Consider the following 27,943-nt stretch of genomic DNA (forward strand, 5'->3'; position numbering starts at 1 on the left):
CTTTTCTTCGTACCTGTTTCACTGTGTGAGTTTCTGATGCTTTTAACAGTCATTGACTATTTCTTTTTCTTTTCTGATTTTTCTGTCTGTAATGTTATTTCTTTTATTCAGCACTTTGTTCCTCATCTGCTGTTGTAAAAGAAGTGGGCTCGGCATTTCAGCCAGATCAGTCCTCATAAGAGCTAAAAAAAAAAAAAAAAAAAGAAAAAAAGAGGCAAACATGATCAGCTGCAGTGAAATAATAAAAAAAAAACCTGTTTCAGCTGTTGCTCAAAGTTTAGGACCCCAATGCCCATTAAACCAGACTGATTTTAGGTCAAACCACATGTTAAAAATGATTTTGTTGACATCTGTATTTATGGGTTTTTGGCATCTAGTTATAATCTGTCACAAAAAAAAACATATTCTCATCTGTTTCACCGTAATTACTATGTCACGGCAAGAGACATTACCTTTATGACACTGGAATTCATTCTCTAAGACCCCGAGGTGTCCCTCGATACCAAGAACATGAAGATGAGCCTGTTTATTGTGCTGTGGGTGGTTTTTTATTTATTTTTTCTGAATATATGGCCAAGGCTGAAGGGGCCTATAGGCTGTGAGATGAATCAGTGTCTCAGCTTATTAATCAACCTTCACAGCTTGACTTTATAAGTACATACATCTGCTACTTCAGACCTGCAAGTACTTTATTAGAATTTTGCATCTGTACATTTTCCATGACGTTTGTTGCAGTCGTTTTGCATTTCTATTTGCATGACACAAATTAGAGCTGGTCAACAGCAGCAGCCTTCACTCTTTCAGCAGAAAACAACTAGTTTGTATCAGGTTTTACCACAGCCGAGGCAGTCGGGAACATCATCACCTTCCTCATCCCTCCATGGAAACCTGATAATGATCCCACGGTAGGATTTCGTGTGCGTGTGCAGGCAAGCTGACTGATTAAACAAACAAATGGCAATTAGACGGGACTCTTGTAATCCGCGTATCAGATGAACCAAAACTGGCAAACATGCAACACGCAGAGTTTTTTGTAATCAAAATAAAAGCAGAATTCAATGATTTGCAAACTTTTAAACTCATGTTAGTTTGAATTCATTACAAATACAAGATATCTGATGTATAAACTAATAAAAGTTATTGGTTTTATTTATTATATATTCACTCATTTTGATTTTAATACCTGCAATACGCTCCAAAAAAGTCTTTGGCAAGTGCACGTTTACCACCCTGTCATGTAACCATTCCTTCAAACTAGGGCTGGGCGATATATGGAGTATACTCGAGATATCGTGGCTAGTCCCCTGTGCGATATAGAAAATGTCTATATTGGTCGTATTCGAGTATCCTGTTGTCACGCAGATGTTTTTAGCTGTGGGCGGGGTTTTCTCCCTCCTCCTCGACTCTCTGCGCCGCTTTGCACAGAGAGTTAAAGCAAGCGCGCCTAGTTACGTACATAACGTGAGCTACATGCTACATCATGAGAGGCAGCGTGTAGCCACTGTTGCCAACTTGGCGACTTTCTCGCTAAATCTGGCGACTTTTTTGTGAAAAGCGACTAGCGACAAATCTAGCGACTTTTACAGGAGTTATTGGAGACTTTCCTGGTGTTTTGGCGACTGACTTTAAAGCACATATTGTAAAGTTATTGTCAGGAACGAGAGTCTCTCCCCGTCCTAAAGCACTCAGTCGCTCCGGCTGCAGCTGCAGCCAGTCAGAGGAGCAGAGAGGACACCTGCACGACTCCACCTACAGTCACAATGAACAGCCAAATCCGCCACTGATCCCGCTCCGGATTACAGAGTGGGACCTAAATTACAAAGTTTGTCACGTCACGCAAAAATAATTCATTCTATTTGATTACATTCACAGCCTCTGTCACTTACTCACCTCATCCACAGTGTGTGTGACACAAGCATATTTATCTAGCTCATCATGTCTCTACAAAGTACAGAAAGCAGTGGGAATCAAATCCTGAATTAAAAACTGGCTGAAGCCGTTTATTGGAGACGATACGAGGACATTCTGCCTGTATTATAAGACTGATTTCTACGCTAAACTCTGCGATTAAAAAAAAATACACGACAACTCAAAAACGTATCCATAAAGCAAAGCCTTATAATAGTTCATCATTTGAAAAGTCCCCCCCTAAAGCACCTATTTTCATACGTTGCATTTATTACATCATGCAAACCACTTTATTTTGTTTTAAAATGACATGTTTCTGCCACTGCTTTAACTGTTCATTAAATGCGGTTTTGATCAGTTTGCTTCGTTACAATTTCACCCTTTCGGCATGAATGTTTAAAATCAGCACATCTTGATGCAGTATGAACAATTATGTTTTAATGGAGACACAAAATCATCTTACTGATGTGATTGTATGCACCAAAGCATTAATTCAAGGCTGAGGTAAATATCGAGATATATATCGTATATCGTGACATGGCATGAAAATATCGGCATATTACTAAAAGGTCATATCGCCCAGCCCTAGTTCAAACAACACTTACTAAGTATTTACAACAGAAAACTCCTTTTTTTAAGTTTGTAGGTTGAATTATTTCCCATTCTTGCTTGATGTACAGTTCAAGTTGCTCAACAATCTCATGTGCTGTAGTTAGAGCTTCATAATGCATCACCAAGCAGTAACCTCCAGCGATTAAAAGTGAAGCCTATGCAAAAATGCATAGAACTGCAGTTCTCCCTTCATCCAGTAGGGGCTGCAAAACAGAGCAAATCTCCATAGACTCCCATGTTAAAAAGACCAACTTCACAGCAGAAATAAACATGTTTACAGCCTGGTTCAAAAATCCATTTTAGGTTTAATAGGTCAAGTTTACCTTCATGACAACTGTGCGGGAAGTGAATTTTTTTCTAACTCGCCCATTAAAAAGTAATTTAATCTCGAAGTTCGGCATATTTAGGGGCGTGTCCTTTTGATTGACAGGTACTAATCTCCCGCTCCAAGTCAGAAGAACGTAAAAGAACCACGGTTTTTAGTCTGTTAACAACTGGTGACTTAGCTTTAGCCCGCTTACCTCAATTAGCTGGTTAACTCCCGGTATCTCGGGGTTAGCTCTGTTAGCTTTTAGCTATAGAAAGCTCGGAGTTTGCTTGATGTCAATCATCTACCATGACGCTCACGGCTCCACCTCTTTGCCCATATTTGTACGTGCATGATGCTGCCAAGATGGCGACGGTAGGAACCGCCCACCGAGCTTCAATTCAGCTCTTCAGAAACCTACGGGTGACGTCACGGAGGCTTCATCCATCTCTTTATATACAGTCTATGTGCGTCACACATTTTTAATGGGGGACAGGTCTGGACTGCCAGTCTGGTACCTGCACTCTTTCACTAAACAACCATGCTGTTGTAAAACCTGCAGATGCAACACATTGTACCATCCTAAAGCCAATACTCGGGTAGAAAGACTGAAACAGGAACAATGTCAGATTTATTACTATGGAGCATGTAAAAACAACATGTTGACCAAGATGCTTTACTGACTTGTGTAAAAACAAAAGGCCCAACAAAGTTAATCACAGAAGTATAAAAGTACAGTAAAGTTTCTTAAACAAGATACAGCTCAATAAAAACATAAAAGTCTAATGATCCTCACTTTTAAAACCTCTGCTTATAAAAGAGCCCTTTAAGAAAATGTGTTACCGCCTGGTTTAAAAGTACTATCGAAAAATACTCCAATATCTAGTCTGTGGAGAACATTGAGATGCGAGAAACTCCAAGGGGGTCGACGGGGCAATGGTTACCAGAAACAATAACTTCAGTTTAGTTTATAAACGTATGTGTTAACCAGACTTTGGCTTGGTTCATTGGATTTAATAAGGAAGGAAAAGTTGGAATGGTTTGACGTCCCAGAAATTCATCCCAGAAGCAGAATGTCCAAAGAAAAGAAGTTGAGACCCAGACCAAGCCCGGGGCTGAAGAAGAGAGGATTCCCCACTTCCGACAGATACACGCTGAGGAACAGGAAGAGCCGCTGTGTCGGCCAGAAAGTAAAGAATCTGATTGACTAAACGGTAACTAAATGAGGGAAGGGTCTTCTTTTGTCTCACGGTATCGTCCCTAAAACATCTGCACTGCTTGGTGATTACTGAACATTTCAATCTGGCGATGCGTTTGTTTAACCTGGTTACCATAGTGACCACTTTTTACAGTCACAAACACCTGGTGTGACGGTGCAGAACTGTGTGACATTTCCAGAGGTTCCAGTCATGTCAGCGGTGACCTCCATACGCCGCAGCAGCTGGGAATGACACACACTGTACGCATGAGGCAGGAAACAATGAGCCGGGGCTTTTACTGGGAGTGTGAGTGGGAACAGTCTGGTCCCAGGTCAACACATGGTCTGCCTGCTTGTTTGTTCCTCTTCAGCATGTTTCTGCAGTGTTCATAGCGAAGCTGTCGTCATGGCTGACGAGCTGAGTTAAACAGAAAGTCTGTGGCTGTAAAGAAGTCCATTATGCTGCTCAGCTCGGCGGTCTTGGCTCTGAGGAAAGCGTTGGAAAAAACCTTCAGGGGAATAAAGCTGGAGAAGATGGCGTGACATTCCCCATCTCATCATGTTTCTCTCCATCAGCTGAGTCAATCCTTTCTCTTACCACTGTCTCTCTGTTTATCCCCGTTTCTGGAGCAGCATTATTTTCTGTCCTCTCCTCTCGGAGGAATTAGCAAGTGTTTTAGTGGTTGGCAAGATCCATGACCTAGTTAAAATATGGCCTGAGAACAGGAAGCAGCGGAGAGCAGAGAGACCTCTCTGGCTCCACCTCTGCTTGTTGTTCAGGCACTTTTTTGCTCTGGCTTTCTGTATTGACCAGAGCTCCATCCTCTCTTTTTAAATGCAGCATGAGTACCCTCAGGACATACAAATGGACTCTGTTAGAGGAGAATGACTACACACGTGAGAGCTCCTTTTCCTGATGTAATGAGGACAACCAATTAGGCCAGATGTCAGTTCTTTCCATTAATCCCAGCACTGAAATGGAAAGGGCATTTATTAACACCTCCATTCTTCTTATTGATTCTGTCTTAGCTGTTGGCCTCTCACTTACCCTGCTGATGCTCAGTTGTCCCTTTATACAGCTCAGCCCTGTCTCAAGCCTCTACATTTGTTTGCCCTCTTTGTTCTGCTGAAGTAGAAATGTACGAAGTGCCTCCGACACCCACCGCGGCTCAGAGAACAAAGCTGATTAATGTCGCCCTCCTCGTCGCTCCTAACATTTCCTCCTCCTTCCGGCAGGTGTAATGAGAACGCTGGTCATGGACAGATGATGGACGTGGAGACGTCGTACTCAGACTTCATCAACTGTGATCGGACAGGCCGCAGGAACGCAGTGCCCGACATCACCGGTGAGGGGAAAGCAGGGGCCAGCACTAGTGAACTGACCAAAGACCTGGCAGAGATGGATCTGAAGACAGCAGGTCAGTGGAACACGCAGCCGACATGCCTCAGGCCTTTTGAAAAGGAAAATCATCTGAAGGTGCAGATTTACTGACTCTGCATTTAACGAGAGGCTGAAGTTAGCTTCTGATTCACAATATGTGTAAAGGGCAATTCCACTGAATTTTTGGAAATCTAGACCACATTAGACCAGGTCCTCACAAAAAACTACAAGACTTAGACTCTTCAAACCAGGGCTGAAATATACTATATACCATGAAGATTCAAGAAAAAGCAGTTTCTGATTTGTGAAACCTTTATTCTATTCGTAAAAAAAGGAAAATAAGGCTCATTTTATTCATTTTTTGGCATCTGGACCACATTAGATCAGGTCCTGACAAAAAACTACAAGACTTAGACTCTTCAAACCAGGACTAAAATATACTATATACTATGCTGAGTCATTAAAACATAGTTTCTGATTTGTGAAACCTTTATTCTATTTGTGAAAATGCAGAAACTATGTTTTAATGACTCTGCATAGTCATTCATTCATTCATTCATTCATTTTCTAAACCGCTTAATCCAATTCAGGGTCGCGGGGAAAGGCAGGGTACACCCTGGACAGCTCGCCACTCCATCGCAGGGCCACACAGAGACAAACAACCACTCACACTCACTCTATGGGCAATTTAGAATAACCAATTAACCTAACATGCACGTCTTTGGATGGTGGGAGGAAGTCGGAGTACCCGGAGAGAACCCATGCATACACGGGGAGAACATGCAAACTCCACACAGAAAGGCCACTGACAAAATCTCGCCCCAGCTCAGGATCAAACCAGTAACCTTCTTGCTGTGAGGCCACAGTGCTAACCACTATGCCACCGTGCAGCCCATGCATACTCTGCATAGTATATAGAATATTTCAGTCCAGGTTTGAAGAGTCTAAGTCTTGCAATTTTTTGTCAGGACCAGGTCTAATGTGGTCCAGATGCCAAAAATGTCCCAAAATGAGCCTAATTTGCATATTCACAAATAGAATAAACTTTTCACAAATCAGAAACTGCATTTTCTTGAATCTGCCTAGTATATAGAATATTTCAGTCCAGGTTTGAAGAGTCTAAGTCTTGTAGTTTTTTGTCAGGACCAGGTTTAATGTTTTCCAAAAATTCAGTGGAATTGCCCTTTACACATATTGTGAATCGGAAGTTAACTTCAGCCTCGTGCATCAAGCCTGGTTTTTCAAGGAGACGTTGAAGTGACATGAACTCCTGCAATGCCACCAGATCTCCAGCACCTCTGACTGCCAGTGCTCATGTCAGTCTCAGGAATGATGCTGTGTAGCTCAGTGGGGTAAAATGCAAACGGATGGATGGCTTATCATTCAGGTCAGGGACGCCCAAGCTGAGATCTGCTGTTGTGCAGCTTATAGATGCAGCCCTTCTTCACCTGAAACAAATGGCATAATTCCCTCATCCACATGTCCAACTTTCCACCAGTCAAATAGCTCAAAGTGATGGCAATATCTCATCTGGAGCAGGAAGTTCTATGTTTGTCTGAAAAGAAGAAAAGTAATGAATGAACTCTGGAATAAGGCTGAGAAGACGTTTTGATGCACCAAAAACCAGCTGAGTTGGTGAAGGGAGGATAATAGCAGCAGCTACTGAGCTTTCTACAGCGTTACAGTGTTGAATCCTCATAAGACATGTGAACGACACTGTTTTTTATCACCTAAACGCATGTTTGAGTTTGAGTTTGAGTTTCAGCACGCTCTCCGTTCGGTTTCCATGGCAACGAAAAACACGTTGTTTTAGAGAGTTTTTTCTACTTGGAAATCCTTGGAAATCCTCCTGATGCTATGTGTTGACATTGTATTTAGTTTTTTTTTATTGAGTTCATATGAGCCTAATCCTTCTGTTTATGAGATGTTACAATGATGGCGAAAGCAGGTGCGGTACACTGCACTACATCGGGAGGCGGGGCTTAATGCGGAAGAGTCTCAATCCACTCGTTTTGCCCGCAGGCTGATCTGACAGCCTACGGAGAGGGTCGGTCTGAAGTAAATAAAGCCATTTGTGACAATAACTCGATCAATCCCAGCCCTTCTGGGCTCAGAAATAAAAATAAATTAGCCTGAAATGCACAAAATAGTTCCACTTTAAATGTAAATATTTTCCTCCTGAAATCCAAAACCTGAGAGAATGATGTGCAGAAGGGAAACGGCTTGATCGCTGTTGATCAGCGTGTTCTTTCTACAAGTAATGCTAGTAATAAATACAGTTTTGTTGTTTTTGTTTGCCTTTATTCTGCTACATCTTTTGATACATTCATTTTACATAATGTTAGCTTCATAATCTGAAAATGAAGGCTGAAAACATCATGTCTGGATGTTGACTGAGATTAAAACGGTTAAGTTTCTACACAGTTTTATGTAAAACAAATAAAAATAGATGGAGTGAAAATAGCTTGGAGTTTTAATGGTTAAAGACAGCAGTGGTCTGTTTGCATGTCTGCAAACAAATGTCCTCATTTAATCCTAAATCAACAGAAAATGATCCTGTTGAAGACAGTTATGGTCTGAAATGCTCTCAGACACACACATTATGGACAGAATCTGACTATGAAACACTTCGCTGTCTTCATCCACTCAGTGACTGCAGGGCGTCCAGGTCCTGTAGCTGCAGAACAAGCCCAGATCATCATGCTTCCACCACCGTGCTGACATATGCTATGAGTACTGACAAGCTGTTTTGTCTTTGGTACATTCTGACTAACATGTTTGGTCTGGTCTGTCTGAAAGACGTTGTTCCTGGGGTTTGTGCAGCTGCAGTTCGGCCACCCTAAGCTGTGCTGTCATGTTCTCTTTAGAGAGAAGAACTTTCTCCTGCAACCATTCCTAACAAGCCATACTGGTTCAGTTGCCCACTGGAGTTCAGCGTGCCTTAAATGGACTAACTTTCCTCATTTACAACCTATTTAATATTTGGAAACAGTTTATAAAAATGCTGTTTTTTTCCCATCATTAGTAATATTTATAGACATGAACAACAACTGTGCGATGTAGAATAATGTGGAACACAGTGTGTGTCATGTCGTGTTACAGTTTGTGCTGATGAGTGATGGAGGTTGTGTTTTTGTAAAAGGCCGACAGCTGAGTGGTGCAGCAGCAGCATGGTCAGCATCGTTGTTCGGAGGAACTTATCCTGAAACGTCTCCACTCTGACCATTGTGTTGCGTTACTGTTCCTACCGACTTCCCTTCTGGTAAGAGAGACGTTTCCATGACAACTGGTCTGGTGACAAGCATCGGGTTCCCGTGTCATGTTCCAGGAAGTTGTAGTTGCTTCCTCAAATTTGCCCTGAACTTGATTTATTTTCTTCTATTTGTCAATCTGCTTTTGGAAGGTTGATTGTAAACCAGAAGAGTGAAATTCATCCCAGTCCAGGTTCCACATTCAAGACCGTCTGATCTCCAGTAAAGCAGACCAGTAGAAAGGTCTTTTTTATGTCAAGAAAAATGACCAAACATTTAATCCTGGGTGTCTGGAAGTGAAAAATTCAGTATTTCACATCAGGGTGGGAAAATCAAATTGAAAAATTGAAAATTGGGATTTTTTTTTTTTTTTGCTTCACAATTTTAAAAATGATTTTTTTTTTTTTGTTTAAGAAATTGATTTTATTTTTAAATAAATAAAAATAATCCATTGTAAAATTAGTAATTTTTATTGTTTTTATTCATCTTTTAACTTGTCTTTTTGGGCCTTATAGCAGCAGAATGATGGTCTGGCTGCTGGGTTGTTTTTTTCCGGATTGAAATCAAGGAAATTAAGAGGAAAAAAAAAAGTTTATACATTTATTTTGTTTTAAATCTACAAAAATCAGCAATATCAAAGAATTATGAGAATCGCAATTTAAATCGAATCAGCACCTAAAAAATCGGAATCGAATCGGAATCAGGACAAAAGCATATCGTCACAGTCCTAATTTCACTTTATGATCAGTGACTTTTCCCGGTCTGTCCTGAATAATGTCTCTCCTGTGTTTCCTGTAGGAGAGCCAGGGGCCTCCCCAGCTCCTGAGGCTGAGGGCTCCACCAGCCAAGACACCCAGGGAGGTGGAGGCCCGTCCTAAAGTCGTCCCGAGACATGCAGAGCAGAGGCAGGAGGAAGTAAGGAGGAGGTGGAAGAAGAGGTGGACATGGAGACACTTTGGCTCACTGCCGGCACATTTGGAGCCTCGGCTGCCCCAAATGCGGCCTTTTTACTGGATCAGGTTGTAAGACCTGGGATCGGGACCGAGTCGGACTGACATGCAGGAATGAAGCTGCAGCTTCAGTCATTTCTATTCCTGATGAAAACAGAAAGCACAGAAACTTTGTTTCATGTCTGAAGATGGACTGAACAGAATTAATTTATAACACTCAGCATTTCTCCAGCCTAACGTGGACCTTCTCATCTGTTCGTCACTTTTCTTTCCTCTGTGTGTTTGTTTGTGAGCTTCCTGTTCGGTTTCACAGTTTTCTTCTTTTTTTTTTCTTATATTTAACCATCATAGTCTCCATATATGTTGTGTACGGACTCCATATTTATTGCTAAATGTAAAGTGATAACTTTGTGATAGAAAATTTCTTTGTGTAATAAAAAAAAACTTCTGAGTTACTGTAACATTTGTTTTCTTTAATGTCCTCAGCGACGATGAGCTTCTGGGAAGAGGCGCCGTGCAGGTTAGTTACTGAAACCTGCAGAGGAGATGTCTCTTCAGCCAAGCAGAAGTAATAAAAATCAAACCGAAGCAGCTGTGTGTGTGTGTGACAGGAAATCAGTGTTTACATTTCCACCGAGCTCGGTCCCGCTGCTCTCAGTTTATCTCTTATTCAGAACAGAACACATCAGGCTTTTTATCAATCGTTCTTTTCTCTGTATGAGTTAAAATGATGTGAGCATCCGCAGGGATTCGCTTTCAGGGACAACTGTTGGTTCTGGGTGAAGAAAAGGCGCGAGGCAGAAACGTTTCAGAACATCTTTTTTATTAAGGTCAAAGATGTTCAAAAGTGCTTTAAAGGTGTTACTGAAAGGGCTTTTTATTCTGTAAATGTAATTAGATATTAAATAAATATATACATCAACAGAAATGAGGGATTCTGAAATGAAATGAAAGAGTGCAACTGTGGGATGGCGCCATCTGCTGGCTAAATGTGAAACTACGCTTTGGTTTTCAGCTATCTGATTGTTCTGGTGTTTCGACAAAACAACACAAAGATCTTTGCAGCCCTGAACTAAACAGGAGACGTGCAGAGTCATCTGGTGAGGTCCTGCAGGAACCCTCTGGGCGTGCACAGCTCCGTTCACCGTGCACGGCTTCAGGCTTTCACAGGAGTGAAAACCAGATGAGCTGAGCCAGTCGTCCTGGTCAGAACAAAGGGTTGAGTTATTCCCTGATTCTCCTCTTTTTGAAGAGGATGTAAACAGAAGGCGAAGAACGTGTTGCATTTCAAACATCTGCTTTAAAACTCACTATCTCATCTGAAAGAGTGTCATCAGCTTTAACCAGAGTTATACAGGTGGGGAGGATGAGGTGAAGGCAGCAGCCAAATGACAACCTGGATGTCTGATATTCTAGATGCATGAAGTCGAGTTACATGTAATTAATCTATTGAAGGGAGTTTAACGTGTCGGCGTGATGAGTCCCAGATTCCCCGTCAGGTTTAAAAGGCAGTGCTCCGTATCATCCCGTAGGCCTCGTAGAGTCTGTAGATGAGCTGCTTCTTCTCATCCTCCGGCAGGAAACTCGACTGTGCAGATTTGATGTTCTGTAGGACGATTATGTCAAAGTTAATGTCTCCTACCTCTTTCATGAGTTCAGCTAAAATCATTTCTGTTACATCGTTTTCCTGTTTTATTTGCTCAGCCCAGTAAACAGGAGCTGTGAACTGGTGATGAAGGCCTCACCAGTCGTTTGAACTCCTCCTCGGTAAAACCCATGTAGCTGTGTGCTGTCTTGTAGTCGTGGTGCAGGGTTGAGTTGAAGATTAAGGGGTCGTCTGTGTTCAGGGAGTAGTTGGCCTTGTCCTTCCTGAACCTGCGATGAACCAGGAAACATTCAGAGCCGAAGCTGGTTGAAGGAAAGTTTTGCTCATTGAAAAGTGGAGGAAAGAAGAAGCGCTCACGTAATGACAGGATGTTTGGTGAAGTCCGCGCTGCAGGCGCCTGTAAACTTACTGGAAATGGGACACACCTGCAAAACAGCACAGAGTGACCTTGTTACTCTGGCTGGTGATTTAGTCCCACGTTGTGGTGGTAACACGAGGTGTCTACTTGAAACTGAATTAAAGCTGACAATGATTATCCCGAAACAGCTGGTGATAGATCGTGAAAAACGGATTCAGAACTGGTAAGTATGGAAAAAGAGCTGAAAATGTAAAAATCGATACATTGATAAATACATGGCTTTGCTGGGAAAAATAGTTCATTCCTGCTGAATTTTATCTGTTTATCTTTTCCCTGTTTTCTGGATGGACTTAGAACAGTTTTTCTGCAACCCAGTTCAGATAATGTAGAGATAATCTGGAAAACTAATCTACTTTAACTGACTCATGTCTTATCATATATATATATATATATATATATATATATATATATATATATAATATATATATGTATATATAAACTTTATCTTTATAAACTCATGTTTGTTTCACATTTCAGGAGGAGGAGGATAAAAGTTAGACCAGGAGCACAGGTGATTGTAGTGACAGAGAAAGAAGCATGGGTGGGGAGAATACCTGGACTAAGCAGTATAGAAATGACTGAATGAACAAATATTTTACTCGATGACAACAACCACACGTTTTAATGTGAAACAAGATTCGGGTTTAATCAAACAGTCCCATTTCCACACCTCAAACATTAACTTTAGTGCATAATTATTCCTTGTAATGTTGCCCTGCTGATAACCCTGCTGATGCAGAGCTGCTTTATTACCTCAAAGTGCATGTCTTGATCCAGCAGTTTTCTGTACAGGGCTTGGTCCTCCAGGGTTCTGTAGCCGTGTCCAACGCGCTCAGCTTTCAGCACCTCCACAGCCTAAAATATCAGACAGCAGATGGTGATAAAACACTAAAAAGTCCTGTTTGGAGCAGGTGTCAGCAGGATGTGCAGACTCTAGAGGCACATTCAGCTCTTTCCACACTGCTGAACTGTCACTTTGAAGGATTGGCTGGTTTATTTTAGCATGCTGGGAGAGAGTTGTGATACAATGCAGCTGAGATGGACAGAAAAGAAACCCCAGGAGATGCAGCTACATCTGTTTTTGAGTGTCCAGTAATTCAGTGGAAACCCTGCAAAGTGTTCCCAAGTTGATCTTTCTTCCTCCAAACTCTTAGAGGCCAACATAAACCATGTTGCTTTATTCTGTTATTTGCTGACACGCTAAGCCCTTCCACCGCCTTCAGAAATGGCTCATTTGCAGCTTCTTGAGCAAATACATTCTGTTGCATCATTAATTTGCTCTTTCAACAACCTTCAGACCTCCAGCACAAAACTCTGTTTCTCTCGCTGTGTTTCTGTCTGATTGTTGAGCAGATTACCTCCTTCACCACGGAGGCCGGGCCCACCTCCCCTGCATGGACCGTCCTGTGGATCCCATAGCGAACTGCTTCCTGTGAACCAAAACATCAGCAAGTTAAACAGCACCAAAAAACATCTGCAGCCCTGATGTGTCGTTTAAAGTGACAAGTTTGATGCTGAATAATACGACAAAAAAAAAAAAAAAACTGGCTGGACATTTTATAAAAATAACTAAAAGTTCAGTTCAAGAAAAGTTTTAAAAAAAAAACAGAATACAATGTTTTCCAAACTTTAAAAACCCTTATTTTATTTCCAGTAGAACAGACATTTTAACATTTCTTATAAAATATGCTCATTTTAAATCTGACTGCAGCAACACAGCAGTAAAATGTTGGAAAAAACAACTGTTGCTGTTTAACCTGACAACATTAGGTTAAACAGCAACAGGTCAGTAGCATGAGAGGGGAAGAAAAGGAGCATTTAAGAGAAGCAGAGTCTCAGATGGAAAGATGGATGCATGAAGGATTTCCTCTCTACTTGTACAGCTCAGGATTGAATCAAAGTATTTCCATGAATTTGTTTATATGAAGTGATTATAATTGAAATAATGTGTGTTTGTTTAGTTTTCAGATCATAATGAATTGGCTTGAACCTGCAAGAGACTTAAGTTGTTGTACAGATAAAGCTGGTTTCACATAAAGTCTTGAGTTTTCTCACTGTTGAGCTCTGATGCATCAGTCTGATAAACCACAACTTCCCACAGAAAGCTGTGAAACTGCCTGTTCATCAAAACAAAAACAAAAAAAACACTGACTAAAGTTTAGATAAAGAAAAAAAAGAAACATTATTTTGCTGAGTTTATCTCTGCATGAACAGTTTCTGTTAAAAACACACAAACAGGTGGAGGATCCAGACGTCGTCATGTCTTCATACGTCATGTTTCTAAACTGATGACGTGTTTCTGCTCCTTCAGTCTGTTTAACTGGCAGTTTGTGTGCATGTGAGAAGGGAATAAAAAGACTTTTACTTCTATTTGAAGCAGGAAAACAAGCTGCTGTTCTGATGAAGCAGATTCTTGCTGATGTGATTGTTTGCTGTGGATCTGAACACATGAACATAGAAAACATCTGACTTCTTCATCTTTCCCAGATGTCAACCTGCTCACCTCGTAGGCCTTCCTGTGGTCTGGGTTAGCTTCACAGTTGAGAGACTCATCGCCTGCCAGGTCGATGGCCACCACCCCCTCATGCTGATATTTCCTACAGAGCCTCACAACATCCATGGACCAGCCTGCAGGATTTAAACCCTAACATTACTGCACAGTTTGATCCTGCTGCTTTAAACACACACATGAAGACGGTTAGGAGCTGAAACGTTATCACCACGTTATCCGCCATCTGCATGAATCTAACAGTCAGCGTGCTGTAACTACACGTTACAGTGACAAACTCACCCGATAGCTGCTGCAGCTTGGCTCTGCTCTCGTCTCTACACTGCTGCATGCATGGCACAACTTCATCTAAATGGGTTTGTCTGCAAGTTTACATCTACTACTGTGCAAAACAAATGGTTCAGGTCTGTTTGACTAATAATACACACAGAACTGCGAACAGTTAAACAGCTTGTGTGACTATAACAGCTGATATTCTGCATCTTCTCACGGGTAAAGTTACTTGGAGCAGCATATTGGGTCTGATTTATTAAAAAAACACATGACGGCCAGACTGAAATGGACAAAGCTGCTCATATTAAAGGTAAAGTGCAAACTATGATGCTGAACAGCCTGCAGATTTCCATCTAAGACCTTGTCACTGATAGCAGAGGTATGTGAAAACTAATGTTCATCTTCTTTTGTATTTTACATGATCAAAATCCTCTGCTCTCCACTGAGGAGGTCTCATTGTGGTCCAGTCAAAGTCCAGACCTCAACCAGACTGAGCTGCTGTGGGAAGAGCTGCAGAAACCAAAGCTGCAAAACTCAAAGACCTGAAGCAACAATGGCAAGAAGAGTGGAGCAGACGTCCTCCACAACCATCAGAGATATTACTGCTTCTTCCTGTTGCAGGTTCACCTTGCTGCACGCTGCTGGATCATTAAAGCATATTTCTGACATGATTTGATCAATGATTTAAAAGGACAGATGTCCAAAAATACGTCCAGGTTGGGCTCAAACCTCACCCTGATTAAACTGCACAGAGACCTACTCAATGCTGGCCCTTCAACTAAAAGTTACACCAGTTTACAGCATGCAAACAAATTCCACCAAATGCTGGATGGACCGCGCGGAAAACTACAAAACCTTCGAGATCATCCAGTGGGAAATGTGAAGCTAGATGGTTTTACACTGAATGGAGATTACAGGAGACACAATGAAACTGTAGGAGGACTTAAAGTTGCGTTTTTCTGCTGTTCCTTATCTGAGCAGGACACCTGTGCCGACGTTTTGAGACGAGACAGAAGATACAGAAACAGTAGAAACCTTATCTCACAAGGCTGTTTTGGCAGACAGGAGCATGAACAGTTCATTACTTGGCATGTGGCGCATGCAGCATAGAATGGACCTGGCTTTGATACTGAAGGCCCTCTCCCCCTCGCTGAGGCCCTCGTTAACCAGGCGAACCACCTCATCCGGACTCACGTCACCTCTGAGCAAAAGCAACACAATGAAGGAGAAAAAAAACACGCTCGGAGCCAAACTTGATATAAATATACGCCAGCACAGCACAGATCTGATACACAGCAGCTATACAAGGAAAGAAAACACAACTTACTCGCTCTGATTCCAGGGAATTGGCTCCACTTTACTGTTAGCTAAAAAATGTGGACTGTATCTGACCTCCACATAAATCACTCCTTCCTTGGCTTTGTCCTCAACAAACTCATAGGCAATCCTTCTGATGGCTTCTCTGTCTCCACTGGAAGAGAAGCAGAGGCAGAAGAAACGGCTTTAATTGTTGGCCCCAAAAGACGAACACATGTGTGAATAAAACCAGAATAAAATGATTTCCAAACCTCATCGGCTCATATTTCATTCCCATTTGAACATGAACAACATATTAGATGTTGAAACTGGGACATTGTAAGATTTCATGGAGAATATGAGCTCATTTTGAGTCTGACAGCAGCAACACATCAACAAACAGCTGGAAAGGGGTAGAAATCAGAAACAAGTGGAGGAGAATTCGACAGCTAATTTAGATTAATTAACGGGTTTGTGACATGAAAAGGAGAATGTCAGCCTAACAGAGATTCTTAGATGTAAAGATGGACTGAGGTTCATCAATCTGAGACAAACTGGGTCTGAAACGTCGGGACTAGTTTCACAAAAATGTTCCTCAGGGTAAAATTATGAGGAGTGAAGGTCCCACCATCTACAGTGTATATAGTCTAATGATACGGAGAACTAGGAGGAATCTCTGTGCGCTTGGGACACGATCCTCTACTGGAAATCACTGCATGGACACAGGAAGACTTCCAGAAATCACTGTGAACACAGTTCACCTGAAATCCACACATGCAGGTTAAAGCTCCATCATATGTGAAGAGGATCCAGAAACACGCCGTCTTCTCTGGACCAAAGCTCATCTAAAATGTTCTGAGTGGAAACCTGGATGAAGATGTGGAATAGTTTGTGGACAGCATGGACGGCGTGTCCTGCAGACTAAAGAGGAGAGGGAGCATCCAGCTTGTTATCAGCCTGCATCTCTGATGGGATGGGGTTGCATTAGTGCCGATGGCGTGGGCAGCTTCCACATCTGGGAAGCTCCATCAATGCTGAAACATCTGCTCCCATCCAGACAACGTCTCTTTCAGGGAAGACCTTGCAGGTTCCACCATGCTGGACCACATCCTGCATCTTCACAGCAGCATGGTGGGACAGGAGAACTGGTCTGCTGCAGTCCAGATGTTTTAACCAGTACAAAACATCTGGAGCATCATGGAAGCAACTGGAATCCTGCATCAGACCAGAACGGGACAACATTCCTCTCCTAAAACTCCAGCAACTGGTCTCCTCACCTCCCAGATGTTCACAGACAGATGCTGAAAGAAGAGGAGATGCTAAACATCATCCTGGAACTACTTTTTGCAGATGTGTTGCTGCATCAGATTCACAATCAGCTCATATTTTCCATGAACTAATAAAATGTCTCAGTTTAAACATCTCAAATGTTGTTTATGTTTTACCGGGAATAAAATAGAGTTTTATTTACATTTTACAGAGACTCAAGTGTATTTTGTTATCCTTGTTGTCAGTTTAATGCCATTTATTTACAATGACTTTAAACACACACTCTCTCTGTCAGTGCAGCGCTGAAACATTTCTGCAAACTCAGAGACTGGAAACCAAATAAGAGAAAGGTGGAGTGACCAACAGCAGAATAAACACTGAGAGCATTCTAGAGTTGCCTCAGGGTTTATTCTGATGAGGCTGGAATAACGGTGTGTTACCAACGCACAACCACACACTAACAAGTGGTCAGCAAGCAAAAGGACACACGTTCACATGAGAGTTGCATGTTAGAAAGTCTGTATTTATGAGAGCAACTTGTTTAGTTACCAATAAAACTGAGTTATGTTGGAGCCCAAACTCAACATCTGAGTGAAAAAACTTTTTTATTTTTTTATTTTACTTCAATCTCTAATCTTTTTCCTTTCATTTTTTTTTCACTTTGTTTCTCTAGTGCAGTTTCATTGTGAGTTGTTTGTGCATGTTTATTTCTCCACAGAGGGAACAGCGTTTCTGACTGCGGTGGGACCAGTGGGCTTCATGAGCACCCAACCAGCTCATAACGAGGCAGAACATCATTTCTGCGGTCCTGGTCTGGGTTAGACCAGATTCTGGAATGAAAATAGGATGGCATTACACAAATAATGGAGGTCTGTGTGAAGTCTTTATAAGGACAGGTTTCCTGTTTCATGGAGACTAAATGTGATCCTGGAGAATCCGACAGCAGCAGAACTTCAGCAGGTGCTTGTCAGTCTGTCTCTGCACATACGGTGTTATGATTAATGGATGGGACACCAGTGTGCACCAGTATGCAGTGTCGGATTGCGCAACACAGCAGTGGTGTCCAGTTACAGTAGCTCTGACTGAACTGGATTTTTCATCTGATGCAGATAAATCTGTGTTTGTTTGGGTGCTGCTTGAATGATTTCTCCTCTTATAAACTTATTCTGCAAGTCAGGCCAGCAGTGGCTCGGCTGGTAGAACAGGTCCTCCAGTAACCAGAAGGTTGGTAGTTTAAATCCTGCTTCATCGTCTCAGGAGCATCAGCTGACGTGGTGCCGAACAGGTCTGTCCCCGTCTTACACGCTGGATGTATTTTGTCAACTTGACAGATACAGAAACAGCTAAATACAATAACAAAGGTGTGAAACTGAGATACAAATAAGGGTCAGGTTCAATTTTCTTGTATTTCTTTTTTTTTTTTTTAAATATTTTAAAAAATTATTTATTTATTTTTTATTTAAATTTGATCAATTAATTTATTTATTTGGTTTTGTTTTTGTTTTTTGTTATTAAATAATAATAATAATAATAATAATAATAATAATAAAGTATTTTTTCATTTTTTATTTCATTTCATTAATTCTCAGTTTGGAATAGATTTAGAGCAATGTATTTATACAACTGTATGAATATATATTACAGTACAGTCATTCCTCTGGTGTTAATAAATTGATTTTTAGTCCACCTGGAAAGTCTTCACAGCGCTTCTCTTTTTCCACAATTTATAATGTTACAGCTTTATTCCAAAATGGATCAAATGTGTTCTTTTCCTCAAATTTCTACACAACATGCCATCATGACAATGTGGAAAAGTTTTTTTCAATTGTTGCAAATTTATCAAAAATAAAATAAAACCTGAGAAATCACCTGCATATAGATAATCACAGCATTTGCTGATTACTTTGTTGATGCACCTTTTGGCAGCATTACAGCCTCAGATTGTATTGAATATGATGCCAAAAGCTTTGAATATGAATATTTCCACATGCTGTGGATGTAAGAGTTGTAAAAGATGATTCCAGGTCTGCCTTTTGCATGTGAACTATCAGAATATCAAATAAAAAGTCATTTCTGTAAATAATGAGCAGAATAACTGATAATGAAGACTGTTTTAGTTGTATCCCTCTGGATGATTTCATACACATGAAACTATTTTAAATTCATTAAAGCTGAAACACTTACGCTGCGTAACATTCTGGGTTGTGTTTAAACCTCATTCATGTCACATGACAGAGCGACAATGCCCTGAATGAGCCTGAACGTCTGTTGTTCTGCAATCTCCTCTTATAACAAACACAACAGTGTCAAGCAGTCGTGCATGAGCTAAACTCCGCTAGCAGGTTCCCCAATGTTGAGGCTTGTTGTGCACACAGGGCTTTCATTCAGCACCAGTGTGTGCTGCAGACCAACAACTACAGGCCGCCATTATTCACTGCAGCTTTTGAGTATCTAAAAGACCAGTCTTTTCTAAAGAGTTCAAGACTAAAAATAAGACAGAGTGACGCCGGAAGGCTCCCCAAACAAGTTTACTATCCTCTTAGGTTGGTTGCCAAGGTGATACTTGATCTCAATAATGCTGTGTTCCTGTCCTGCATGTCTGGCATTTAAAATCAACAACCCTGCAGCCGAGCAGATAGGTTACATAACCCTGCTGCGTCTTACATACCAATGCCATCAATCACTAAGTGTACCGCACACCCTGCTTTCAAAAGACTGTGGATGTGTCATAACTGACTACACGTGTGTGTTATCACGCAAACTGCATGACTGGACTTTGACCTTTGCTGTAAACATCCCTGCAGCTGCAGGAAGGTGGACCCTGACTCCTCCTAACTCCAGTCTCACACTTTGCACCCTCTGTCATCGGCTCAATGAGAAAAGTCTCCGGTCATTACGAAACTCAGATGTGATGTCTCAGCACTTACGCAACCACGTGCATGTACTCGTTGAATTTGGCCAGGAAGTCGGTGAGAGTGGCGGGCTCGTGAAGCATTATCTTCCGTTTCATTTCCTCTGGAGTATTTGCAGGCAGAGAAATGCCACGTCGCCTAGAAGGAGCAGAGGAACAACAAATATTGATGAGAATTATCTGCTGGATAGCTGAAAAGCAAACCTGAAGAGCTTCTGACCTCTAAAGGAAACAAGGCCTTAACCTATAATCTATTAATTCTTTGTTTGTTAGTATAGGTTGAATATTCAGTAAATTTATTTTCACTGTAGAGTTGAACTTTTCATGAGTTTGATGACTTTATGTTAGATGGACTTGATGGATATTTTCACCAGATGGACTCTGACATTAAACCCTTGACGCCTGAAAAACCACTTCTCGCCTTTTTTATTATTTTATTTTTATAATTTGTTTTTATTTACTCTTATTTATGTATTTATTTTATTTTAACATGATGTCCTTTTATATAACTTTAATATCTAAGTTTTAAATGACCTTTGTTTAGCCAAGTCGGCTGACAGCTAAATATCATTTGTTAGGGTGACCTGCAGCAAAGGGAGGTTTACACAATTATACATTCACATAAAAAAAATTTTTTTTTAAATAGTTGTAAAAAATAACTTTACTCACAAAACATATACATCATATTCAATAATGTAATCCAAAGACAAATTAAAAGCAAGTAAACTGATCAGAGACTGTTGTTAGTAATGGATAACTGAAGGTAAACAGTGGGGGGAAGGATAAGGTTTCATTTAGAGTACAGTCTCAGTTTCCCTTTTCTTCCAAACTGGAATATTAAAAAAATGACCATTTTAATTTATTTATAGTTATTTGTTTATTTAAGGTTACGTAGTATTTTATCTTTAGTCTTTCTTTTAATCATTTTTCTTGATATGTTCCTGTATTTCTTTTGTTTTCATTGCATTTTAAATCAGTTTAGGCATAAAGATGTTTTTTGTTCAGTCCTTCTCTCCCTGCTGTTAACTCATCTCATGTATGCAACTGTTCTGTTAAAGCTAAGGACCTGAACCAAGCTGCAAACAAGTGCATTACTTATAAAACCAGTCTCTATTTAAAAAGGATCAATCCCTGATCTCTGCTTGTGAGGGTGTCAGCATTGGGTATAAAAGAGGAATCCACCATATGGGCTGTAGCTCAGTACTTAATTTAATAAAATGTTTTTTTTCTTTTTTTTTTATCTCCATTTTAATCCATCTGTTTTAGCCTGGGGTCAGTTGCATGTTTCTGTTCCCCTACAGATAGTACTGCAAGGATCTTATTTAATTATTTAGCATATACCTTGTAAAATAACAAAATGGTGTTCCATGGGAAGGACCACCATGTGTCCTCTTGGATTTTGAAATGATCCCAGTATATAAGCTTGTTTACAGCACAGGAAACCCATAAGGAACCTTTACCCATCTAGACCACAGAATTTTATGTTCTTATACAATGTGAAAAACTTCTCTTAATAACCCATCATGGGCAAAGATGACAAACAGAATGAACTCTGGACTGGTGGAGCTTAAGACCTTATCGGGATTTTCACAAGAGCAGACACTCCCTCCTGAAACTGGTGTACATTCAAGGAACGGACATAAAAATGGAGGGCTTGATCGAGTGCCTAGGTGCTCACCAGCACACCTAGTCATACCCTGCCTGACGGATAAACTGAGCTGGACTTTACAGGGAGGGCCAGAGGAGTCTCTACCTGCTGAGGACACTCATTTATTGTGGGATTATTCTGTTATGGAGTGGTCTGCTTGAATAGCTGGATCTCAGCTGCTAATTCTGCTCTTAGTGACCAAGCTCCACAGGATCATGAAGCTCTCACAGGTCCAGGTTTTCCCAACAGAGCACTTCACTCTCAAACTGCAGGTCTACTTGTGGCTCCTAGAGGTTCTAAAAGGTCAAATAGGAGGCAGAACCTTCAGTTATCCAGTTTGTCTTCAGGAAGGAGATCTCCTTTCTACCTTTCAAACTTTCCTTTCTGATAAATCTTATAGTCAGGTCCGGCTTGGTGACCCTTATCTATCCCCTCAGCTCTCCTGCTGGAGGACATCCCATAATGCACTGGGTCATCTCTGCTTTCTTTACTGTCCATGTGAAAATGTCTGACATTGTCACTAATTTGTTTCTCTTCTTCTTTCTCAGATGGTATCTCAGGCTCAGGTTTATGCTGCTAGTAGAACCCTCTTTCCTGTCCAAGCATCCTTACTGGTTCTGGTTGTGATGGAGTTTTCCTCTCCACTGTCTCCTCATGCAGCTCAGGATAGAGAACTGAATCAAAGACAGAATTTGATCCAATCCGTTGGTCTCCTTAGTTAGTGTTTGTGTGAATTGGTTCATTAAAACACACTTATTATAAGATGGATAATCGTGGCTCACATCATTTATTTCTTTTAACTGGATTGAACTGGACTGTTATTGTAAAAGTGACTTAAAACTAATGTTTTGAACTTGTAAAAAAAAAAAGCTCAAATCAGGCAGCAGTCTTGTGATGCAACTTTCAGCTTCAGTTAAAACATTTTACTTTTTTGTCTCTGTGCTCTGCAGCACCAAACACAACTTCTGGGAAAGCAGTATATAGGCTTTTATGGCTCTTATCAGCCACCTCATCAACCATATGATCATCCTGGTTCAGTTTGATTTGATGTTACTGATGCTCCATGATGATGAAGAATAAGTTTAGGATTATGATACAGATATGTTAAAGGTGTTTATGTTGATAAAGAATAACTTTATCTGCATAAACATGAGAATCTGAATCCTATGATAAAAAAAAAAAAAACCATCCAAATCTAGTGTTAATACTTTATTAAAACAGTAATAAATCCACTTACTTGGCAACATCGAGAATAGTCTGCACCCTGATGGCTCCATCCAGGTGCACATGCAGCTCAACCTGAGGAGGAGAAAATTCGGTTATTTTCACACCACTAAATGTTGGCAGACGTCTGAGTGAGGAAATGTGATAGCAGCAGGACAGAGCGGCGGCGCTACAAAGCTCGGTGCTTTGGCTGCAGCCCATCACATATGCAGAGTGCATGACTGGACAGCAGGCAGTGAAAATGAGAGTCAGAGAAGAAGAAGAGTCCTGGCTCTGTCTCTCAGACGATGAGAGCTGTGATTTATCTCTGCAGATGATGCTGATAAATCTTCAGCCGTCTGACAACAGTAGAGGCCTCATTGAGCTTCTGACCAAGCTGATCCTGGTCCAGATTCTGCTGTCACTCTGCAGTTTCAGGCACTGCAACGTCTCGTAGTCGCCTCTGGAAAGCCTGGCTACATGTGCGAAGGTCAAAAGCACCTTAAGAAAAACTAAGTGACGTCCGAACGAGACTTCGTGTTGGAAATGCAGAGAAAACCTGCGTGTCTCAGAACTTCTCAGGGTTGGACACCTCTGGAATTTATCTTTCAGCGAAGTGGAACTGCAGGGAACCAGAGTGAAACCTGCGTGAAGTTAGCATCAGCTACAGAGTTCAGAAGTTCTGAGACATAAAACCAAAACCAGTCGAGGCAGATGGCTTCCCTCCCTGAGCCGGGTTCTGCCGGAGGTTTTCTTCCTGTTAAAACAGAGTTTTTTCCTTCCCACTGTCGCCGTGTGCAGCTCAGGATGGGGGATTGGATCAAAGTCATGACTCGATGCAATCAGTTGGTTTCTATTATAGGATATGTATGAATTGGCTCGAAATGATGTGTGTGTTGATTCATGTGTGTAAAGTGCAATGTGACAACATTGTTGAGAAGCGGCACTATACATATAAAGTTGAATAATGAAAAAAGACAAAGTGAAACAACAGCTTGAATGGTGAGTAACCATCACTTCATCAGTTTGAGGAAAGATGATCAATAATTTAAAGCAGATTTTATCAAAGTGTGTGACAGGGTCCAGATGGGGACATGATACATATAACTATTAAAAGAATCACACGTTTAAGCTCGGATACGGTGCATTTTTATGCTCAAGTAAGAAACTAATTACTTTGTTTAGACAGATGTGTTGGAAGTCTGTGTGTGTCAGTCAGCAGTGTGTGTGTGTGTGTGTGTGTGTGTGTGTGTGTGGTTACCCAGGTTGTCTTATGGATTAAACATTATTATCATGATCCTACAGACGTACAAAGATTCAACTAAACTGAAAATGCAGATTAAGTGTGATTTCTTTTGGTTTTATTCTCATTTCATGCTATCCAGTCTTAAGTTAGCTAGCAAGGCAGCTAGGTAACTTTAACTTGACTAATTACTTTTATTAATTATATGTACACAGTTATTACAAACTGGACCAGTGTGGATGTAACAGAACCGCTTCCAAGTTTTCCATTTGCATCAAAATACAGCAGAGAACCAGATGTTTCTCTCCAAGCCACAAGCATTCATGTTTTTTTCTTTTAGCTCGGTTTGTTTGCATCGTTTCCTCTAACTTGTCAGTAACACCACAACATCAGCCAGAGAGGACTTGGGTCATCTTCCAGCTGGAGTAATACTGCAGCCGATTTCCAGCTGCATCACGCCAGAAGTTCCTGTGCCACAAAACCCTATTATTATAACAGATACCGCCTGGTTTAAAGAGATCAATCGGCTCTAAAACTGTCAAGCAAATCTATTAAGCCCAAAAGGAACTTGATGTAAGAAAAATTCCCAAACTGACTTAAAGGAATGAGCGAAGTTAAGAAACATCCTGTCTGTGATAGGTATAAAAAATACTGAAAACAACAATAAACAGACTGATCAGTGATGAAAAGTGATCTAAAGTACTCCCGTGGTTGTCAACATGTGTATCTTAGGTAATCACAAACTGGATAAGATGATATAGTTTTTCACGTTTGCTGTTTATTAATGACAGCAACACAACCCAGAGACCTGCATGATAAACCGGAGATTTATACGCAGAAACTTTGTTTGAAACTCTAATTTAAAACATTAAAACCTCAATTTTAAAGGTTTCAGACCACAAACCTGTTTTACTGAAATGTCTGTGACGACCAGAGCAGTGAAGACCACCACCAGACCCTGTGGGACCCTTTTCTTTCCATCCTGACATTCAGCAAACACAATAACCAGTGGTGTAGTCCAGGGTATACGCGGGTATACGGAGTATACCCACTTCTTTTTCAGTCAGAACTGAGTATACCTACTCCTAAACCCCCCTGTGATGCTGCTTTCACAATTACAAACATCCCTGCACATGTAGCTACGTCACCCAGCAGCTTAGATAAGGTTACCAGTAAGCTACACTGGTGCAGTTAGCCATCAGCTACGTTAGCTTTAGCCTGAACATAGACATAATACAGATATATATGTCTATGAGCCTGTCTCTCTCCAGTCTGTGTGCCAGTATTGGTTTAGTTATTCCATAACTCTTCCTCCCTGAAAACGGAGAGCAGAAATGATGTAACGATGAGCAGATACACTGATGGATTTATGTAGAGTAGTCCAACGTCTCACTGTTTCTGAAACTGCGTTTTCTAAACTATTTTTATTCTGCTTCTTTTTTTCTTTCTAATAAAGGGCAAAAAAATCTGAGTATACCCACTTCTCGAGGGACCACTACACCACTGACAATAACTATTTATGACACTTTGATGTTGACAATAAAACAAAAAGGGAGAATAAGAAGAGAACATGAGGGAAAAGTATGTACTCTAGTTACTGAGAGCATTTTACACTCTGCTCTCCTCGAGCCTTGTGAAGCATTCAACATGTCTGAACCAAAGAGCTATTAATGGTCTGCAGATGGTTCTGAAGATTTAACTAGAAGCAAGAACAGATAGAACATCACACTCCTCTTTCAGCCTCTTTGCATTGACTCCAGTTTCTTTTAGAACTGATCTTTAGATTTTAATGGTGACCTTTAGAGCTCGTTCTTGCCTTTTCACCCACTGATTTATCTGACCCTTTATAACCCCATGGGCCCGTATGAAGTCGGAGATCCTCTCAGGGGACTTTCTCTGGTTCCAGAGACTGGGTTTAGGACCAGCGGCTCAGATAGGTCTGTCTGGAGAGATCAGCTCAGCAGTCAGGCTTCTTCCACCAGACTTTCCTGATTTTATCTGACACTTTGCTGCCCTACAGTTAGGTTTCTCTTGTATTGTTCTTGTTAAAAGTTTTGTTGCTGTGTGAAACTCTGCGTTAAGTCTCATTTAAATTATAGTTTTTATGATTATCATTACGGTCTTTCGCTGTCTGTTAGTAACAGAAAGCACAGGGTGAGAGTATTCCGTGTGTGTGGCAGTGTCCGCATCCCTTTTCAGAGCTGTGTGTGTGTGTGTGTGTGTGTGTGTGTGTGTGTGTGTGTGTGTGTGTGTGTGTGTGTGTGTTTTCCAGGTCATTTCCTGATCAGGCAGGTACATATCCAGTCAGCACCTTCACGCAGCCGCACGCGCAGGGCGCATCTGACAGATGATTGTTTCACTTTTTAGTTTTTTTCCCTTCTTGTTCAGCTCGCTGTTGCGTTTAAATGCTCTGTAGATGAACAGTTTTTTTCTGTTGTGGTTTCAGATGAAGCCTGTAGCAACATGATCAGACATCAGTTTCCTGCTGCAGTCGGAGGAACCGCTTCATCGCAGCACAAACCACCAAAACAGGAGCTTTATTCTTATTTTCTTGCTTTTTGTTGACAAATCCACCATTTCGAAAGCTAAACTAAGTTCAGACTGACTTTGGGTTTTGGTTTGTGTTTAATGACAAGTACCTGAAGCTAAACGACAGAAGAAATATTCCTTCTTTCAGTCAGATTATCCTGACAGGCATCTGATCCTCTCCAGGATTTATATTAAACACATTTTAAAACTTTTCTTGTGATTTTTTTTCCTTCATTTTGCTTGTTTGTCGCGGAGTTTCTCTTACTGTACATACTGTACTTACTGTAAACACCCCGGTGTCGCTAACTCAGACCCCCTCTCAGCCCTCCATCCCTTCCCCCGGAGACTGATCGCCTACCTTGGGCTTGTTGAACGCCACCTGTTCGGGGGAGAGCTCGGCCATGGCGGACAGTCTGCTGCAGCGCGCGGAGCTCAGGAGGAGGACTGGAGAGCCGAAACCAACCGCAGCTCGCCTCACTATTATATGCATGACTCAGAGACACGCCTTTGCCCAGCCAGCTGCAGAAAACACCGGCAACACACAGATAACACGCGGCGAGCGCAGCTGAAACAAGCGCGCACATACACGCGCCGGTAGCCGGTAACGGAGAGCTCCGGGCTGCGCTCGTTCCCGGTGGGCAGATGGATTAACGGCCCTGTATGGCAGCAGCTTTGCACCATGTGATGAGAGCTTTAGGGTCAGCTAATTAATCATGACAAACCAGATTAGGAACCAGAACAATTTGTTATATTTCTGCCGCCTTGTCTCCTCCGGTGCTGTGAGGAGGTGGAGGAGAATGTCTGAGAGGGTTTCCTCTGCCAGTGAAAGTCTGGAGGGGTTTAAAGAGATAAATGAGCTCAAAGCCACGTTAAGTCTCCTTGTCCTGAAGAGCACAAGATCAGCTGATCTGTGTGTGTTTTCTCAGAGAATCTGGCTCGGAAAGATGTTTTTGGTTCTGTTGTTTAAAAATCGTCCTGAACAAAGTCAGACACAACAACAAATGCACCACACTAAATATTCCCTCTCTCTCTCTCTGTTATTAATACATTTCATATGCTCTTGTATTTCCTGTGTTCCTGGACAGAACACCTGCAGTGTTGGCACCCCCCAGGGCTGTGTCCTGAGCACCTTGTGTTGTTTACTTTGACAACAAATGACTGCGTCAGGGTCTGTCACCAGCCACACAACAACCTGGCCTTCAGGGAGGAGGTGAAGCAGCTGGTTGGCTGGTGGAGAGACAGATCCTAGAAGAGTTTTAGGGCCACTGGGGGAAAAAAAAATATCAGAATTCTGACTTATTTCTCAGAATCCAGCAAAAACCTGAACCTGGACCTGACAAATGCATCAGGACCAACCACTGTTGGCCAAAGCCTCATCAGAAATGGTCTCCATGGGCCAGAATCCTGAGAAAAAAGTCAGAATTCTGAGCA

General features: G+C 41.4%; 2 protein-coding genes across 3 annotated transcripts in view; one reads left to right on the forward strand and one right to left on the reverse strand.

Annotated features, from left to right (window-relative positions):
- The window catches only part of pkig (protein kinase (cAMP-dependent, catalytic) inhibitor gamma), a 33,414-nt gene extending 23,367 nt beyond the window's left edge, over positions 1–10,047 (forward strand). The window contains exons 2-3 of one of the 2 annotated variants that reach the window (XM_079238672.1): positions 5,262–5,443; positions 9,456–10,046. In XM_079238672.1, the coding sequence (XP_079094798.1) occupies positions 5,290–5,443; positions 9,456–9,535 (234 nt within the window). In that variant the 5' untranslated portion in view covers positions 5,262–5,289 and the 3' untranslated portion in view covers positions 9,536–10,046. Of the gene's footprint in view, positions 1–5,261; positions 5,444–9,455 lie in introns of both variants that reach the window. The other variant, XM_079238673.1, reaches the window with a different exon arrangement.
- A 395-nt stretch (positions 10,048–10,442) lies between these two features.
- ada (adenosine deaminase) lies at positions 10,443–27,089 on the reverse strand. The gene is made up of 11 exons (XM_079239609.1): positions 26,871–27,089; positions 22,775–22,836; positions 19,906–20,028; positions 15,741–15,884; positions 15,499–15,614; positions 14,135–14,259; positions 12,990–13,061; positions 12,385–12,486; positions 11,571–11,638; positions 11,353–11,482; positions 10,443–11,213 (listed from the first exon to the last, which is right to left on the reverse strand). Exons 1-11 carry the CDS (start codon positions 27,000–27,002, stop codon positions 11,109–11,111), a joined length of 1,179 nt encoding a protein of 392 aa, XP_079095735.1. The 5' UTR covers positions 27,003–27,089; the 3' UTR covers positions 10,443–11,108.
- Positions 27,090–27,943: the final 854 nt, after the last annotated feature.

The sequence above is a fragment of the Telmatherina bonti genome, assembly GCF_933228915.1.
Source record: "Telmatherina bonti genome assembly, chromosome: 4".
Classification (NCBI taxonomy): Eukaryota; Metazoa; Chordata; class Actinopteri; order Atheriniformes; family Telmatherinidae; genus Telmatherina; species Telmatherina bonti.